Genomic DNA, 20,173 nt, shown 5'->3' on the forward strand with positions numbered 1-20,173 from the left:
CCTTCGTGAACTCAAACAGCATGTTCTTCTTCTGGAACATAGTCTAATGCTCACCATGTCCTCTGAGCAACAAACAGCCTACCTAGACAAAAAGAACCTTCTTTTTCCCCCACCTGTGGTTGAGGAAGTTTCCCATGGCAAAGAGCCACGTCCCACTGATCCAAGTTCATCAATTCCAGACCCGAGCTCATCAACTCCCGTGACTCCTCATGGCCCTTCCACATCAGATAAAGGCAAGGCACAAGTTGAAGAAGCTGCTGAAGATGATGAAGAAATTGAAGAGGAGGACCTCTCCCAATATCAGCTCTCTCGAAGGACACCTGGATCCACCTAGTTCACCATTTAGGATCACATAGGGTCATTTGCATTTTGTTTGACTATTTCATGTGTTTCTAGTGTTTGTGGTGTTCAACAATGGATATTTAGATGTAATGCTTATGTTTATGTTATGTTCGTTTAAGTATTTTTTGATGGATGATTATGGCTATAATGGTTATGGATATGTGGATGGATGTTTAAGTATTTTGAATGATGAATGTGTGGATGTGATGAATGTTTTTGTTATTGATTCTCCGTGATATATGTGATTGATTGGCCTTTTGTGATAACAAAAAGGGGGAGAGGACTGGATTGGATTGATTGATGATTTAATTGAATTGGCTTGATGGATTGAATTGGTAAAATGTTGGATGTTGGCTGCTTAATTGTTATGTTTTTTGGTTGATTGATTAATTCGGTAGGGTAGCCAAGTGAGGGGGAGTTTTCAAATTTTTGCTCTATAATCCACTAAGTAAGGGGGAGTTTTTTTGTCAATTGAGAAAGGGGGAGCTTATATTGCAATCATCAAATCTCATTTCAAACCATTGTTTTGTCATCATCAAAAAGGGGGAGAATGTTATTCTTGGTTTTGATGATCACAAAGTACTTTGAAATGTTTATCTAAATCTCTTCAAATACAAGTGTTTTTTACCTATCAAAGAATCAGGTACGAATATGTCAAGAAATGAAAATCAACCAAAAAAAGAAGCAAAAACAGGACACTCATGTCGGACGTCCAAAGGAATCTGTCGGACGTCCGAAAGGATGAAGATCATTAAGAAGAAAATTCTGTCGGACGCTCGTGAGGAAGCATCGGACGTCCGGATGGATCGAACGTACTCCTCGGACGCACATCGAACGTGTCGGACGTCCTAAAAATTCCACAAAGTGTTGATGACTCTCTGCCAAGATTCTGTCGGACGCTCGTGAGGAAGCATCGGACGTCCGGATGGATCGGACGCACTCCTCGGACGCACATCGATCGCATCGGACGTCCTAAAAATTCCACGAAGCTTTGATAACTCTCTGGACGACGTTCGGACACAGAAGCTCGGACGATAAAATCCCATCGGACGTCCGAACAACAACTTGACTGTTTTTCGGACGATGGGATCGGACGATGACTAATATGTCGGACGTTCGACAGCCCCAACGGCTAGCTGACTCTTCATCTGCCTTCTATCCGTTGGAAGCATTAATGAAGCCCATTCTTGGTTACCTTTAAATACAAACGATTCTGAATCTGAGAGGGACTTTTGCACACTTTGTTTACAAGATCTCAAGAGATATTTTAGCTAGAAAATAGTCTCCAAAGCTAGATTTGTTCTTCAAGTGGTGTGAATTTCTTGTGAGCATTTCTCTTGTGGTTGAAAGTTTCATTAGTGTAGCTTTGTTGAGGGTTATCTGAGTGTTTGTAAAACTTCTTAGCTTGACTAAGTGAGGCTTAGGGCAAGGAGGAAGTGCTTCCTCCATTGTACATCTAGTTGATCATCTTTCATCAAAGAGAAGTTGCTCAACCTAGTGATTGGTCTTCAAGTTTGAGGAAAGCTTGGTAGACAATCGGTTTGATATTCTATCCTATTCTTTTTGTTTAATAAAATTCTCATTGCTTATCTATACTTGTTTTTTCTAATCAACATTGCTCTCTTCTTCTAATCTACTTGGTTAATTATTACTAGAAAAGAAGGTAAATTTTTATTAAAGAAAAATTGCATAAATTTGATTAAGATTTTAATCAACCTAATTCACCCCCCCTCTTAGGTTGTCTTTGGGCCTTACAGATAATTATCCAAGAATTTGCCCCAGTGAATTGGTCAGTTGGATTAAACCCGAGCCTGCCGTGAAAATTGGTCAGTGGGATTAAACCCGAGCCTGCCTTGAGAACCGGTTAGTGGGATAACACCCGAACCTGCCGTGAGAATTGGTCAGTGGGATTAAACCCGATCCTGTCTTGGTTCGTGGCACAAAATTCAAGCCCAACGTAATGTTGGCGGCACAAAATCCAGGCCCAACGTGATCTTTGTGATATTGGCTGCATAAAATCCAGACTCAACGTGATATTGATGATGTTTGTGATCAGGGGATAAGACCTAATCCCCAGCGTCGGGCCTTTTTCCTCTTTCTTCTTGCTTCTCTTTGCAGTATCGGCCTTCCGCCTCACTGGATGTTTCTTCATTATTTTCAGCCACAAATACCTGCACAGGGGGCTTATTCAAGTACAACATGCACTTAAATTTCTTATTTTAAAATTGATGCAACTACTACTCATGAAAAGAGCAGCCTGATTGATTTGAAATCCTCAAATGTATTACAAAAAATTTGCCCCAGTGTGGGCTTATTTTGTGAAATCTCACAAATAAAAGAATTTGCCCCAGTGTGGGCTCATTTAATTGCAAAAAATTTTGTTTGGATGACGCTCCATTTGTTTGAACAAAGTAAGAAATTGTGTTTCCTATCATATAATGTGAAGAAATCTAAGCGTCTTGCTTAAACTCATACAGAAAATTTCATAATGAATTTCTCAAAATAATACCAAATTTCAAATGATTCCTTTCTCCCTTTAGCATTGATGCTTAGGGTAATAGGTCACCACCTCTTGTTAGTTCATCTTTCAGGACCAATCAAGGGGGTGTTATTTCTGCTTTTGAGATGGCTAAGGAAAAATGAGCGATTAGGATCTGTCTTATTCTTGTGCTCAAATTGTATGTAATCCATTCAATATCACATTTTAGTGAAAACAAAAAGTTTGTCATCCTTATTTCTTAAGACAATTTAGTCAACATATAAGCTTTAGGCTTGCAACATATGGGCAGAAACGATAACTTAAACAAGTGAAAACCGGTTATACCCTTATGATCACAAATGATTGATGGATTTCTTATGAACATAATCCTCACTTTGGGTTGTCATGAAGGATAAGTCAGCGATGGACTTTATGAGCCCGTAATGTGACTTGAAAATGATAGTTAAAGAATATAGACTTTCAAGAACATTGCACCGAAGATCGCATTTTTCCAAAATTTTCCCTATTTTTAACTTGAAGATTCTGAACTTTGTTCGACTTTTATCACTCAACAGGGACTTTCAACATCGAATCTTTTCCATTTCCTTTGCATTTATTTTTTTGCTTTTTCCTTTTCTTTTAAAAGGTGCCCTGGCGGATTTTCGGATGATGAGTACTATCAACTTCACAACTAATCAATTCAAAAATACATCTAAAAAATTTCCTGGCATCAGTATATGCATATCACTTGCCAATTAGAAAATTTCTTGGCAGAGATATTGCAAAAAATAGAAGTCAGGACTTTCGGCTTTTGTAATGGGGTCAGGTGGGGTGCTTAGAAAAATTAAGGCTTGAAAGCAGATTTTAAAAGTGGTTTAAATGATTTGAGATCGCATTATTGTATCAACCCTCTTTTTAGGGTTAAATCAAAACTTGCCCCAATTTATTCTCAATTGAGGTTCTTTTCCCTTTCATTTTCTTCAGGTTTGTTTTTTTTTCCTGATTTTTCCTTCGGCCTTTTGCCATTCCTTTGAAAATTTTTTCAAAATTTGCCCCAATTTATACTTAACCGAGGTTCTCTTTTCTTCTTTTTTTTCCTTTTGCTTTTGTTGTTTTAGCACTTTTCACCTCTTGGGACTTTTCTTTCCTTTTCAACTCAAACTTGCCCCAGTGTGGGGTCTGCGATTCTCAGGGGTTGTCAAACGAAGTATTTTATTCTGAAGGCTCAAAAGGGATAACTAGGGATAGAATGTTTGATTGGAAAAGAAGAGGGCCTGACTTTTATTCCGTTCCTTACATTGACTCTGAAAAGAAACTTTCATTAATGCGAAATTTCTTGCATGTTCCTGAATTAATTAAGTGAGGAATACCCTCGTCCATCTATATCTGTGAAACATAGGTGATCCGCCGGACACTCTTCCTTCTTCTTTTCTCTTTTTCTCTTTTCTTTTCTTTTTTTCAAAATTGAAACCCAGGTAGAATCAAATTCCTCCAATTTGTGATTCCCTCTTTTCTTTTAATTTTAGCATTTTGCTTTTTCTCCTTTTGAAAAATTCTCCAATCTCCTCCCCCAATGTGGGGTGCGATCGTAAGTGCTTTGGAAAAGAAACACTCATTTTAGCTCAAATGAGGATGCAAGGGATAAATAGTGTTTAGGTTGTAGAAATGATGCCCAAAGTATCATTCTTACACCTCATGACAACCAAAGTAACGAAATGGTCATTGAAAATCCATTCCCTTTTTTATATCTAAGCATTTCCCAATGTAGTGTAGTGATCATTAAGGCTCTTATTTGAAACGAAATTATTCTTTCAAAGGCTCAAATGGGAGAGCAAATGATAAAATTTGTATAGGTAGAGAAACGAACGCTCAAAGTATCATTCCAAATTTTCAAAACAAACAAGAATGATGCACATTTTTGCTTTCACTTAGATGTGAATTGAATATAATTAGACACAGTGGACATTTTTCAAGCAAAGATTGCCCCAATTTGTAATTTATCAATCAATGTGACTGATTTTATTTTGGAGTTAAATGAAGGAGAAAAGGTATCTCATTGGGCCTTTTGAGTGACCGTTCACCCCCCTTTTTTTCCTTTTTGAGCACTCTTATTATATAGATCGGATCCCCAATCTAGTGTACGTAAGGAATTTAGAAAGCATACCTTTGTGAATTTTCAGACTAGAGGTTAAAAAAAATTCCAATTTGGTCTTATTTCTTAAAATTCATCATGAAACCTCCAATGAGCAACAATTAAAGAATGAAATGTACATGAACATACACAAAACAATAAGTGTCCAAAAACTTTATTGCTGGAAAAAGTTTAAAACAAAATTTTTCGTTCAACTATAATACAAATGAGAAGAGAAAACTTCTAAAAAGCTCCACATATATACACTTTTTGTCTCCCCTTTCTTTGGGAACAAAATGTATTAACAAATCAAATAAACAGAATTTTCCTTTGAAAAAACAATTATAAAGTCTCTCAGAGACTTTAGCCTAGAGCTTTCAGATGGATCTTTCATGTTTTCATTGTAGGATCTGCCCAAGAATCAAATTATACTTGTAATTTTCACACTTTATTAGATCAGAATTGTTATCAGATATAGAAAAATATTTTCGCCTTATTGAAACATTTTTTATGAATGCAGGGGAGGGGGAAAACAAAAGAAAAAATACCCCGAGTTAGTAGGCAAGACTACAAAATCGGTATGCATGTCCTATGGGGGAGCCCTTTTATGCCAAGGGTAGGCCTAGCATGAAAATGCAATCCTCTAGGGTAGGCACCATACAATACCTGATGAATCCGATCAAACTGATCGGATGAAAAATAATTTGAAAAAATTTGGCCAATTGGAGTGAGAAGAGACGTTTGTCCCAAAAAAAATGAGGACGAAGTCCGAATGGATTGCTTGTTTTGATCGACACATAAAATGATGTGAGAAAAGAGCCTACTCTTGACAAGATTGCAATGTTTAGACTAGGTCATTCAGTGAACCTTAGACCGAAACCCTAAGAGAGGAAGATCAGGTCAAATGGATAAGATGAAATTGATGATTTATTCAAAATTGACTAGATTACCTTAAAAAGGGTAAAATGGTCAAATGCATTGAATGAAATTTGATTATTTATTCAAAATTGAATGGATAACCCTAAAAATGATTTAAACTAATCAAATGAATTAAATGAAATCAATTGATCAAACAGATCGAGTGAAATGATGATTTATTCAAAATCGACCGAATTGCCTTAAAAATAGGTAAACTGATCAAATGGATCGGACGAAATTGATGATTTATTCAAAATCGATAAGATTGCCCTAAGAATGGGTAAACTAATCAAATGAATTGAATGAAATTGGTGATCTATTCAAAATCGGATTGCCCTAAAATGGATAAACTAGTCAAATGAATTCAAAATCGACTAGGTTGTCCTAAATTGATGAATAAAATGGTCCAATGGATTGAATGGAATTGATAGCTTATTTAAAAATCAATCTATCCACTGGTAGTTTCAAAAATTTATTGCGATACATTAGTCTATGAGCCTTCTAAAATCAAATTTTTTGGGCCCCAGTTTATTTATCGTCTCAACAGTGAGAAAAATTGGTGAATTTCTTTAAGTTAATGTCCTTTAATCAAGGAATTTTTACCAACTATGTTAAAAATGGCCAAAGAATGATTGTTAGATGCTCATATTCTAATGTACCAAAGATCGCCCCAGGGTCATGAAAAGGATCGGATCCTACCTTATTTTGTGCGCTACCCCTTTGGATGGTACAAAAATATAAACGTGCAAGTCTCCCTGGATTAAGTATCCGAGACACAGGGCGGTTTATTCCTAACGTGGGATCCCCTAAATGGCATTCCCTTTCTATGATTTATGCGTGATGCCAGTTTATTAAAGTAAAATATGCAATTTGAAATGAAACATGACCTAAGGGACCCTTTATTTGCCAGGGTAGGCCTAAAATGATATGGCATTATCAATTTATGAACAAAATATACCAAAATTTCTTAAACGTGCAATGGCCTATCTACAAGGGTAGGTCCTAAAAGAAGATCATGCCAGACCTTTTATCTCTTAACGTTTGTGAATGCAAAAGGTAAGAAACAAGGAAAGTTAGCTCAACACATAACACATTGTGGCAATCAAATAATAAAATATAGAAAGCAGAAATAAGGAAAGAGGGTTGGAATCCCTCCCCTCGTGCATAGTGTCCCTAATTCAGGATAAGGTCGACTCTACCCTAGGCAATTCTATTATGGATGCATAAGGTTTGGTACACTAATGCATCTAGACTCAATAAGGTTTCGGCTCCCAAGCCTTCAGACCTAAAGGCGAAGGGTCATCACTCCCAGGGCCTTTGATCGGTGGCTCGAGTGATCCCTTAGGTAGCGCTATGAGCGCAGAACACACCATCCGCCTACCCAAGGCAATCGATCCTAATCCTACAAGGAGGTGTGGGAAATGCCCACGAAAAAGAAAAAAATAGGGTAAATAAGACTATGCATGCACGTATGAAGTGCTTTCTTAGTGAGGGGAGGGATTAAATACCATAAAGGTGGACGGAGGTTCTAGGGCGACTCCCCCACCCAACAATGCAAAGCGCTGGATAACATAAATAAATCATTCATCCATCAAATCAATCGTGCGCAAATGAGTGAGGGAGTGAGTTGATACGCGCGAAATGTAAACATCCTAAAAAAGGAAAAAGTGCAATCCTAAACATCCAAATGTAATATATAAGAAGGTTAAAAGAAGAAAAGAATCGACTAAATCAAATGCTCGGACTCTCTAAGTCCCCAGTGGAGTCGCCAGCTGTCGCACCCTATTTTTTTACAAAATAAATGAATGGTTTAAAAAGTGAATTTCAATTTGATTTTTGATTGAAAAACATAACTTTTCATTTAAAAAGAAAATAGGCCTAAATGGGGTTTGTAATGCGACGATGTGGGCCCAAATTATAGTTTAAAAAGGATTTTTGAAATAAAATCGGAGTCGCCACTTGGTATTGAGTTAAGGTGTTACCAAGTCACCTAAAAATGAATTTTTAAAAGAAAAATAAAAAAACCCTTTTCAAACGACTCCAAGTCTACGTAAATCAAAGAAAAAAAGGTTTGGGAGTCACATTTGAAGAAAGAGAAGGCAAGGATAAAAATCCGAGGCACCCTTTCGACCTAACCAAGGCTAGTTGCGTGATTTAGTCAAAAATTTTCTTATTCTTAACCAAAAAATTTATCACATTTGGATGTACTATATGAATGCAAACCCTAGACCTAGGAGGGTATCGGGGGGTTGAAATGTATTTTCAAAGCTTATTTGGTACCAATCACGTTAGTTGTGACGCCGAATGAAGACTCTTCGAAGAAGTCATGAATAATGCAAAAATATGAGACTCTAAAAAAAGAAAAGAAATAAAATAATTATAAATATACATGTCTTAAAGGAGTGCATCATGTTGGGTACGGGGGACTAATGTTCGTGACTCAATTTTTCATTTTAATAGAGCGAATACGAGCGTGCTAAGGCTAGAAAAGCCAAACTCGTCCATATCCCATATCCAAGGGGCTTTTCCTAGTTTAATCAAGCAAATGTACTAACCTAGATCTAATGCTTAGATGAAATGCAGGTCTAATGTCATGTTTCATACAAAGGGGTAAGTAATATACATATAAAGGAAAATACGGGGAAGGGATATATGTATGAGGGGGGATGTCATGCCAAGAAATGATAAAAGATCCTAAAAAGTGAAAAATATGCATGAGAATGTAATGTAGTCATACGAACATGATCTAGCACGGGAGGTCCCTAAGGGTCTAGCATTGGACTACCCCTTGACTAACGTTCTCTCACAAGCATTGGACTTGTGAGGGCTCGAAGGGAAAGACCATGACTAGCATTGGACTAGCCACGGTAACGTGTATTCATTCACATAATCAAATATAATACTAAAGCAAATACACATACAAAGCACCTAGTTTCACATAGCACGTAGCACATAAGCATGCTTATCTAGATGCAAAGGCCTAGGAAAGCAATAAACACATAGGCACACATAAGCACATAGCACATAAGCCCTATCTATTACACTTGGGGAACCCTACTACAATCTAAAAGGGGGAAATACATAAATAAATAATTAAAGAAATACCTAACTATTACAATTGTGGCGTTTAATTGCTCTCCCCAAATAATTACAAATTAAACTAAAATAAATATACAAAACTAAAGCCAATAAAGCAAATAAACAAATAAATAAAATAAATAAAAACATTCAAGAGGCATGCAATCAAACACGTAAAGTCACATAGGGCACGTAGAATCAAATAAAGTAAGAAATAAGGGATTAGGGTGTGCCTCCCTTGATTTGGAGCCTTAATGGAATGAAAATACTTATTTACCCTCCAAAATAAAAGAAAAGGTCAAGGCATCATAAAATATCACATAAATACGAAATTGAATCATTAAAAGCATTGAAATAACTAAACAGTCCATATTCACAACATTAGGATCCAATTGAAAGGAAAAAGAAAGTTTAAGGGATCAATTTTGATTAATTTTTCAATTGCTTGGGCCATAGTGAAACACAGGGAGACTCGGGGGGCCAAAATGTAATTTTTAAAAGTTATCCATGCATGCAAATGAAAGTGTTCTCGGCAAAAACTGAAGCGATTTCCTTCTTTTTGCTTCTATCATTTCTGCTGCAACTTCCTTCCCACTTTCAAACACTAAATTCAGATTTGATCTCATACTTTAAACAAAAACATGATCTTGGCATCCAAACAAGCGGAATCATGAAAAAAGATCATGCAAATACTGAAAAAAACTTCATGCAAAAGGCTTGGAGAAGCTTTTGATAACAAGAAAAGCTGCTGCAACCTTGTTTCCCAACGGATACTTCAAATTTGAACATCAAATTTGATCAAAACTTTTTAAACCAAACCTCCAAACTTTGACCTAAGCACTAAGACACATAACTTAAACATTCAAACAAGCAAGGATTAGGGGATTAAATCAATACCAAAGAGACTTTCATGCGAAAATGATTTTAAACTTCAGCATTATCGCATGGCAGATTCGCTCAAGCCTCTCAAACCAAAAACCAACCTCAAGTTCTTATCATGCATGCAAGGGAATGACAAAATCAGGAACACTGAGGATCTTTATGCAAACAAGAATTCAGGCAAAGCTTTCTGCTAAAAAAAAATGCAGCAGCTAAAGAGACTTTCTGCAATAGATTTCAGCAGGCTGAAATTGCTCTTCTGCAATCCTCTTTAGCAACTCAACAAGATGGCAAAAGTTTAAATACAACTCACGCTTCATTAACTCTTCTACAACCGTTATTGACACAAGATGGAGTATGCAAACAAGATGATGAAAGTCCAGCTTTGTAGGTTGTTGCGTGAAGAAGGAAGAACATCAAAAAATGAGAACGAAATGCAGCTTTTCATCATTCAACCAAGAATTCCAAATATCATCTTAACAAATTCCAATGTTAAAACATTTCATGGGGTGGTTTAAAGCAGTAGAGATGACCCAAAGCACAGAATAGCAAGAGGCACCCAAAATTTCATGCATCAAGAAAACACTACAAGCATTAGTAGCTTCATAACGCAACTGAACGTAAAATAGCAGCAGAGGCGTAATGACACTCACGGCAAGCATGCTCACAGCCCACTATCACGCCAACCGAACGCCAAAGAGAGTACAAACTTCAAGCAACCAAACACTCCAGTATGAACCAAACGTGCTTTCTACTTTTTCCACACGAAAATCAGAAGGGAAAACATGCAACCTTAGCAAATTTCTGAAGCTTATCTGATGCTTTGACGTTTAGCAAACTCACGCGACAGCAACAAATTTTAACAGCAACAAGGATTCAATCATTCTTAACCATCAAAAATTAAATCTTTAGAACATCAGGGATCACCAAAGAGAAAACCCACGGATCACATCTATTTGATTTTGGGGAAGGAAAATGCAAAGCTGATGGCTTTTTAGGTTCACAAATTTTCAACCATACCAATTCAAAACACGACCCACGCACAGCCACAAGACTTGATTTTTCACTCATAAACAAAGAAACAAAGTCTCGGGGAACATGAAACAGAAGGGGCGGAAGAGTAGACAACAAAAACAGTGAATTTTCCATAAGCAAAGTCACGAAAACACATGCTTTGAAAATTAAAAGATGTCTGTGTTTTGAAGAAATACTGGAATTTAAAGGAGAAAAACAACTTACAGTACTCGTGCTTTCTTGATGAAGATCCGCAACTACTGGTGGCGTGAGGGTTGGCAATTCCAGTGGCTCTCCTTGCTCTGCCGCCGCAGACACCCCCTCGGTTTTTCTTGCTTCCTAGACTTTTTCCCTTCATAGTTGGTTTACCAGCCGTTCTTCTCTCTCTATTGTCCGTTCCTTTCCTCTTCCTTTCTGCTCAGCCGAAACCCTTCTAACTTAGCTTTTCTTCACCCGTAAACAAAACCCCAGCAACCTTCCTTTCTTTTCCTCTCTCAAGCTCTCATTATTTTTTGGTTCTTTTACCGTTGCCCTTTTTCAGTTCCTCTCTTTTCTGTCTGCTACTCCCTCGGTCTCTCCCTCTCTCAGACCCCAACTCTGTCCAAAAACCCTAGTCGTCCCTCAAAGCTCCATTCCAAGAACCCTAGCCGCCATTTTTTCCTCAATCTTGCTCTCTCTCGGTTGTTTCCTTTTCCTCGGCCCAAAGTTCCCTCTTTTCTCCCTCCTTCTGGTTTTTCCTCAACACCCCGCCGTCACATACTTGCCCCCCTCCCTCCATCTGCGTTTTACTTTGTTCTATTTATACCCAACCCACAACTTCAAACCCTCACAGCAAGGGTATCAGATGAAGCTGCATTTTCTCCCCGTTTATTTTAGAGCCGTCTGATGATTTTGCTAGAATATCCCCCGGAAGCCGCTGCAATTTTGTTTCTGTCTGAATGAGATACATAGAGAGAGTTTGGATCCTGTGCAGCTCACCCACGTGAGCTTGCTCTCTTTTTTTAAAATTTTTTTTTTTAATAATTTGGGTGAACAACAAAAAATATGCTTTCATAAAATTGAATTGAAAAGAAATAATTAAATTAAGAGACTAATGAGCGAAAATGAATAATAAATGTATCAAATCAATAAAATTGAAAATAATAACAAATAAAGCTAAATTAAAAAGATTTGGTATCTAAATGCTAAAAAATCTAAAATAAAACCATGAGATTGATAAAATAAAAATAGATAAAAATAAAATAAAATAATTTAAAATTTTGGTGTCTACAATAAGTTTAGAAAACGTAACATTTATTTATATTCTAAAATTTGGGCATAAGATTAGAAGTTTTAGGATATAAAAATAATTTTTTCTTTCCTCGATTTTCATGCCAAAAATTAAACGTGGCACTTTTCTTTTGAAATCGAAATTTCTGGCCACGACTTGACTCGAAAATGGCTTTTGAGTCCCTTTTGAATATTATTTTAGTGATTAAGTGAGAAAATTTCTCTTTTAATATGACTTAACTTTAAGGCTCTTGAGTGTACGTAGCAAGGAATTTTTTTTATTAGCCTTGCTCGAATATTTAGGTAACCGTGATTATGCATGTCTTAGTGATCATGTGGATACCGAGGAGCTTGTTTGATTTCTTGCTTTTGCTCTCACTTAACTCTTGACTTTTGGTGAGTGTCAAGTGCATGCTTCATGTTGCCTTGATTGAAATGATACTTGTACAAGTGCTATGTGATTCTTGTGATTATAAACTTGTCGAGGCGAGAGTGTACTTTATCGCGCTCGTCCTCTCCCTCGTAAATAATTGCTACTTGTTATATAAATGTGTGTGACTTGAACTTGTACTCGAATATATTTTTAACTCGTGAGCACTGAGCGACAGCATGTACCACACCCTATTCGGGTGAGAGGTGCCTCTCATCCTGACTCAATACTATGATCAATTCTAAGTCGATTAGAGTATTGTCTCATCGACCAATTATACTTGTGGGGACGTCCCAACCCATTGGCTAACCTAGTAACTCGAGTCGACAAGGGTTTGGTTGAGACGTTTTGTGAACCATGGGAAATTTGATAGGTTGATTTTTTTTTGAAATCTTGCTCGGCATACTTGAATAGTATTGTCACCTCGTGCTTGTTTGGTTCCTGATCTGAAAGGGTGGCATGGTGGATGGAGGAAGTAAGTGGAGCTCTACGGATGATATGATAATTGTAGGTAATGATCCCTTTCAATGCCAAAAATTTAAACAATTCTTGCATGGACAGTTCCATCTGAAAGATCTTGGCCCCTTTAAATTCTTCCTCGGTCTTGAAGTTGCCAGGAATCCTGAAGGAATTTTTTTGAGTCAGCGGAAGTATGCTTTGGATATTTTAACAGATACTGGTCTCAGTGGTGCAAAACCTAGTCCGTTTCCAATGTCTCAACAACACCAATTGGGGCATTCAACCAGTACGCCCTTGGCCGATCCCTCGTCTTATCGTTGTCTTGTGGGTCGACTTTTGTACCTCACTATCACACGACCAGATATACTGTATGTTGTTAACATTTTGAGTCAGTACATGCATTCCCCTAGATTAGATCATCATGATGCAGCAATGAAGGTTGTTCGATACATTAAGAATTCTCCAGGCCAGGGATTATTTTTCCCTTCTCAAAACAATTTGCAGCTCACTGGTTATTGTGATGCTGATTAGGGTGCTTGTCCTAAGACGCGACGCTCTATCACGGGTTATTACATTTCTCTTAGGAATGCGCCTATCTCCTGGCATACTAAGAAACAACCAACTGTGAGCCGCTCGTCTGCTGAAGCCGAATATCGTGCCATGGTCGGTACCACCAGTGAATTGTTATGGCTACGAGCTTTATTATTTGATCTCACCATTCTTCATCCGTAGTCGATGCATCTGTTTTGTGACAACCAAGCTGCACTTCATATTGCTGCCAATCCTGTCTTCCACAAGCGTACCAAACATATTGAGTTGGATTGTCACTTTGTTCGTGAACGGATTCAGTCCAATGAGCTTTGTACCCATTTCATTCATTCAGAGGATCAACCTGCTGACTTGTTCACCAAAGCGCTTGGTTTTAGTTCCTTTCAACGCTTGTTAGGCAAGCTTGGTGTTTCGTTCCTCCACACTCCAGCTTGAGGGGGGCTGTTAGCCAACTTCATCCATATCTCTTATCTTGTTAACTATACACTGAAGATAGAATTAGTCTTTGTGTTCATATATGAAACTAGTTGTATTAGTTAACTCCAGTACGTCTAGAAGAATTAGTCTAGGAGTCCGCCTACTACTTAGACTAGGAGTCTGCTGCTTATTCTTTATATAAGCTTTCGGCTGTACCAGAGCAAAACAGTTTTTTACAATGAATAAGATTACCGTTTCTTGTCACTTAGCAGTAATGGGTATAAGATGCTTTTTTTTTTCGGTTTGGGACTGATTCGAACCGTCTATATGTTGATGATAAACTGAGAAATGCATAGAAAGTTTTGGGATGAATCTGGGTTTGCAAGTTTTTTCTAATTCAGATCTTGCTTTCTTTCGTAGGTGCTCACTCTGGTCTTTCGTGGGTTTCATAGCAAGATTAACAAAGATTTGGGTTTGTTTTCTGGTGTTGTCAATGACTGGTGCATGAACTTGTTAAAACAACAAAGCATCAAGGAAAGTTGCAGCAAAAGCTACGGATGGAAAATGCAGCAAATGTTTTCGATGATTGCATGAGAAAATTGATAGGATTTGGGTTCCCGTAGTTACGCATGCTTGCTGCCTTTTGTTGGGCTGTATCCATTTTTCTTTCTCTTGTTTGTTCATTTGCTCCAGTAGCTATTTTCTTGCGTTTCTGTGGAGTCTTGTTGATTGCTCAAGAACTTGTTTGAGAGATTTTGGTTTGGTTTACCGTGAAGCGAGACTTTAATTGTTGTTTTCCTTTTCATGATGCAAAGCATGTGAGATGTGTTAATCAAATAAGTGAGCTTCTGTAGAATAACCCATAATTGACATGAAATCCACGTGGGTTGAAGCTGCAAAGTTGCAGCAGAGAATAAGAAAGCTTTCCAACCATTTTGTATGAAAGTTTTCCAGAATTTGCATAACCTCATTCTAAGTTGTTGGCTTGTTGAGTTTTGTGATTGTCTTTTGCTTAATAATCGAGGCTTTGATTGGTTGGCTGAGATGTTACTTGCGTTAGGATTGCATTTGAGAAACCCAGTATGTTGCAAAAGAATGAAACCAGCAGAAATAAAGAAAGCTTCGTTGCATGCATGAAGTAGTTTCCGAAAATTACACTTTGGCCCCTCAAGTTTCCCATAATGCTACTTTGGCCTAGAAAATCGGAAAAACTAATCAATTGTGTCACTCTTGTGAGGACTCGTAAAAGTATTATTTTCGACTCCTATTTTTGCTCATTTAATTATTTATTCAAATATTTGCTTCGATTATTATTTTCTAGCCTTATTAGATTTAAATACATGGAGTTATGATTTCATTATATTTTTAAAGTGACTCGTTTCAAAAATTAATTTTTTTTTTGGAAGCTCGATTAATGAAAATAGCAAAAACGTGTCTGAAAACTTTAGCCTTTTGGGAGTACATTAAGTTCAAAACTTTGAGACATGTACAACGGTCTTAAAATAGGTAAATTTAGGTTTAAGTACTCAAGTGATAGTTGGTGGTACGATCATTATAAGAATTTCGCGAAGGTTTCACTTTATCGCGCCTAATTTGGAAATACGCGTTTTCACACGCGCGCTTAATTGTGGGACTTTAGACCATTATTTTGGGACAATTAAGAGTGAATAATATTTGTATGAATATAAGTGCATTAGAGGTTTAGTGCACTAGTGAAACAAATGCAAGAGGAATCGAGCACAAAACGCGCGCATATGCGCACTATTTGCGGTTGACTCTTGCGCATCTAAACTCTTAGTCATTAAGCTTCCTTCGTAAGCCAAAAAGTCAGACCAAACCTCTCTTTCTCCTAGCTCTCTTGGCCGGCCATCAAGCTGCAAAGAAACAACCAAAGTTCTTCAACTTTTCACTCTAAAATCTTGCTCAAATCACTACCAAATCCTCTCAAATTTTAGCACCACTTAGCTCAACACTTGGGAAGTCCATCTAGCTGCAAAAGAAAGGAGCTCTCCATGGTTTTCTTCAGGCTTCAAAGGGCCAAAAATTCTGACTTGAACAACCACCAAAGTAGGTAATGATCCAACACTCTAAACTTGTCCTATGGAGGTTAAATTACACATATGAGCTTGAATCTTTATATGGGTAACTTGTATTCTTGAAAAATTTTGATGGTGGGCTCTATGAACTCCCACCCTTGGCTTGATGGCTGATGAAATGATTGATGTTGGATATAATGCTGGTTTAGTGTTTAAAATGGTGGATTAATGGTGTATTATTAGTAGAAACTTCAAGGAACTCATGGGATAGAAATTTCTGATTTTGCCCCTGCCTTGTTCGGTTATTTTAAGGCCAATTTTTGATGCTTGAATATGATTTTTATATGTTGTATTAGTTGTGTAAAAATTTTCGTTGGAAAATATTGAGGCTTGGTTGGGCAAGTGAATTTCTTTGTAAAACTAGTCAAGCTGGAAAACTGTTCCCGTGTAGCTCTGACCAGCGATAGTGTTTTGGCCCTAACTCTGTCATCCGATGTCGAAATTGAGTACCGTCAGTGGCATTTGAAACTAGACATCCACACCTTTCCAACGGTATAAAATGTACGTTTTTGTTTTAAGTGTGTGAGCCAAACCAGTCATTTTAAGAAGGCTACCCCGTTTCTCTGTTCTGCTGGAACGATTTGATGATGCTGCAACTTTAGGCTTAATTTCGAGCTAGTTGTATGCTGAATCTTGAAACTATTTCTTCTGTGAAAGTTTAGCCTTATGAATGTGTTTTCCAACACTATCAACCATACTCAATTCTGAGTTAAATTGAGTGAGTTATGATCAAAATACGGTGACTGCCCTGTTCTTGAAAACCCTTGGATTTGGACAGATTTGATGTGAGACTAGTTGTGGTCTTACTAAATGTATTTCTTAGTGCTAAACACCTACCAAATGTACCATGTATGTTCCTTAGACTTGTCTTGCACAAATAAACCATGTTTGGAGGTTTTCCTTAGCCGAATGTTTGGAAACGGAGAGAAATGGAGTTAAAGACAGTTTTGCCTTAGTAATTTCAAAACTTTGGTTGATAGGTTAACCACCTTCCCGAAGGTATTTTTCCAAAAAATTTGATAGAGAGATACCCTTCATATAGGAGTACTGTACTGCAAAATTTGGCACCAATCCAAGTCCTTTTCGACACTTAACTAAAGGTCCAAAGTCGGAAACCCAAATCTGGAACTTGTTCAACAGTCTCGAATTTTCCCCAACTTTGAGCTACCGTATCTCGGAGCTCGAAACTCCGATTCTCGATCCGCTTGTTCTATCCTAAGCCTTAATTGCACCTCTAATTGAGTTATAAATTTCAAAGGCTGGTTTGCAACGAGTGAATTCTGCCGAATTTCCAAAGTTAGAGAAAAACCAACCCCAGCTCAATCCTGAACATTCTGGAACAGTGATTCAAGCTCATTTTTGAGTACTTTCACTTAGATTCATGGAAAAGTGTCTTCTAAGAACTTTTAGTACTTTCCAAGAGGTTTCCAACGGTATAAAGTTTTCCAATTTTGAACTTGTATCGAGTGAGATACGATTTTTCAAAAATCCATATCAAAACTGAAATTTTCCAACTTTCAAGGAAATAGAGTTTTCCAAGAACTCTTTTTTCTTTCGACATTATGCCAACGTTTTAACCTCAATTTCCAAGATAAAAACCCAAATGCTCCTGTACTTTATGAAACGCCACTCGAACCTCGATTTACAAGTAATTAAGGTTTCTTTTCACAAAATTTCCTAGATTATAATAGTGCACGAATTATTTCTCGATAATTGGGTTGTGCGAATAATAATTCACTATTATTTGCTCAGGCTCACACGAGGACCTTCAAGAGGATCCCACGGTGGACGCTTGAACTTTCCTTGACCTTACTTACACTTAATACTTGGTGAGTGTTAAGTGCATGAGTACTTAATACGTGTTTAACTATTATGAATGATTATTGATTTTAGGAATGGAGACGAGTGTGTACTTTATCTCACTCGTTCTCATTTGAATAAACGATATTCAATAATATTAAATGATATTGAATGAGATTGAATGCAATGGTTACGTACGTCACTGGAGTGAATCTCCTCGACACACAATTGTAAACGGGGGACGCCCAAACTCATAGGCTGACCTGGGACTCGAGCCGGCATGGGCTTGGTCGGAAACCTAGGCGTGCCATGAGACAAATAAGCTCGACTTATTGAGAGATCTTGCATGGCATACTCGTAGAGTATTGCCTCATACATGTCTTGTGGGCCCGAGTGGGTGTTGGGTGGACGGAAAGAAGTAAGTGGTGATCTATGGATTGAAAATACCGACCCAGTTGACGGAGTGTCATCGGGGGAAGGTATACGAGTGACATCGGCAAAGCGAGTGGAACTTAGCTCCTGAGAGCTACTATATCCTTGAATTGTTTCTGATAAATTTCCTTTGGTGAATTGTCAATTATTGAAATATATTATTGTTTAACTCGTAATTGAGATTGTTATTTGAACTACGTGCTTGCGTGTGTGATCCTGGCCTCACGAGCGTTTTGCTCACCCTATAGATTTGTTTTCCTTAACAGGATTGAATCTCGGGGAAGTGTGGAGAAACCCTCCTGATGTACTTTTGTTTTAGGGTTTCTATTATATTTTGGCTATGCCCTTGGTTTTGGATTGTACTTTTGGAATTAAAATGTAACTTTTGGGGTGTAATGTATATTTGGGATTCATTATGTATTTTGAATAACCGACGTGCGGGTTGGATAATGGATGACTATTGATAAACTTGAACGCTTCCACATTTACTGTACTTAAGTTACTTGCTTTTGTTGTGTAGTTCGATAATAAGCTTGAATGATTTGGCTTGAGTCCTGGCGAGAGTTAGGCAGGCATTCCACGGATACCCTTTGGGGGACATATTAGATACTCTACCTTTAAGACTCGATATGGGATGACTTAGTCATACCTAAAATGATACTCGGGGTGAACTAGCAACTAAGTTAGTTTTACCTCGAGTGATACTTGGAGACGAATTAGTGAATAAGTAAGCATGCATTACAGGATATCCGAACTAGATAGTGATTTAAATTTCTAACCCGAAAAGTGCTATTATTTTGCAGGGATGGAAAACGGGAATGAAGTGCCGGCAGCTAATGGCAATGGCCACGCTAATGGCCATGTAGTACCTCCGAGGCCTATCTACTACCAAGCTCTTGGAGGGGGAGCTCGAGTGCGTTACTCGCCTACTGATAGGCGCCCACAGTGCGCGTGTAGGGTAACCTTTGCCTACCCGAATCACCTTGTACTTGCTCTGGACGACGAGCGTCGTCAGCTAGTGGATCTTAACAGGGATCTCCAGGCGGAGATAGACGAGCTTAGACAGATGGTGAGCGCTCAGGGCGAGAGGGTCGCCGAGCTCGAGGAGGTGATTGAGGGCGAGGTGGCCACATCTGCTGTGGTTAATGAGGAGCTCCGGAGCACTAGGGCTCAGCTTACTAGGTTGAGGAGGTCCGTAGTCGGGCTTCCGATATCGTAGCTAATGCCACTAGACTAGTGGACGAGGCGATGGGTGGAGCTCAGGACTCTGAGGAGGAGGATCCTGAGGAGGAGGTTCCTCCTGATAGAACTACTGTGGACTAGGTCTAGGCAGTTTGACCACTCTTTTGACTCTTTTGACCAGTATAGCTAGAATTAGCTGAGGTGATGCTAAGTGCTGAGTCCATTGTATTTTGCATGACTGTGTGGCTTATTTTTGAAACACTTGCTCTTATTTTAGTCTTCTGTGACTAAAAGTACTTCTGTGGCACCTGTGTGATATATTTTTGTGACTACCCCATGACTTGCTAATTGTATGAATTTGATATGCTAATGAATGTAAATTATTGTTAATTCCAATGTTTTCTTGATTGGTTCCTGCTCTCTACTTTGCATCGCATAATTTATTTATTTCTTGCACTAGGCACGCCTAGCCTATGGAAGGGCTAAGAAGGGGTCAAAGCCGTGGTCGAGTCCGTGGGCGAGGGACTAGACCGGCCCAACCTCAGGGGAATGACCAGGGATCGGCAACTGGACTGACCCAGGGCCAGGAAAATATTGAGGGTAATCAAGTGGCTACTGCCATTAACAGGATGACTGATATCCTAGAGCGCTTAGTTGATAGACAAGGACCGGAACCGTTCAACCAACCTGGGGGTCAA

At 38.2% G+C, this 20,173-nt stretch overlaps 1 protein-coding gene across 1 annotated transcript; it reads left to right on the forward strand.

Annotated features, from left to right (window-relative positions):
• The first annotated feature begins 12,999 nt into the window (after positions 1-12,999).
• Positions 13,000-13,530, forward strand: LOC140036276 (uncharacterized mitochondrial protein AtMg00810-like). Its single transcript, XM_072077627.1, has one exon. It carries the CDS (start codon positions 13,000-13,002, stop codon positions 13,528-13,530), a length of 531 nt encoding a protein of 176 aa, XP_071933728.1.
• Positions 13,531-20,173: the final 6,643 nt, after the last annotated feature.

This window comes from Coffea arabica, chromosome 2e (assembly GCF_036785885.1).
Source record: "Coffea arabica cultivar ET-39 chromosome 2e, Coffea Arabica ET-39 HiFi, whole genome shotgun sequence".
Lineage (NCBI taxonomy): Eukaryota > Viridiplantae > Streptophyta > Magnoliopsida > Gentianales > Rubiaceae > Coffea > Coffea arabica.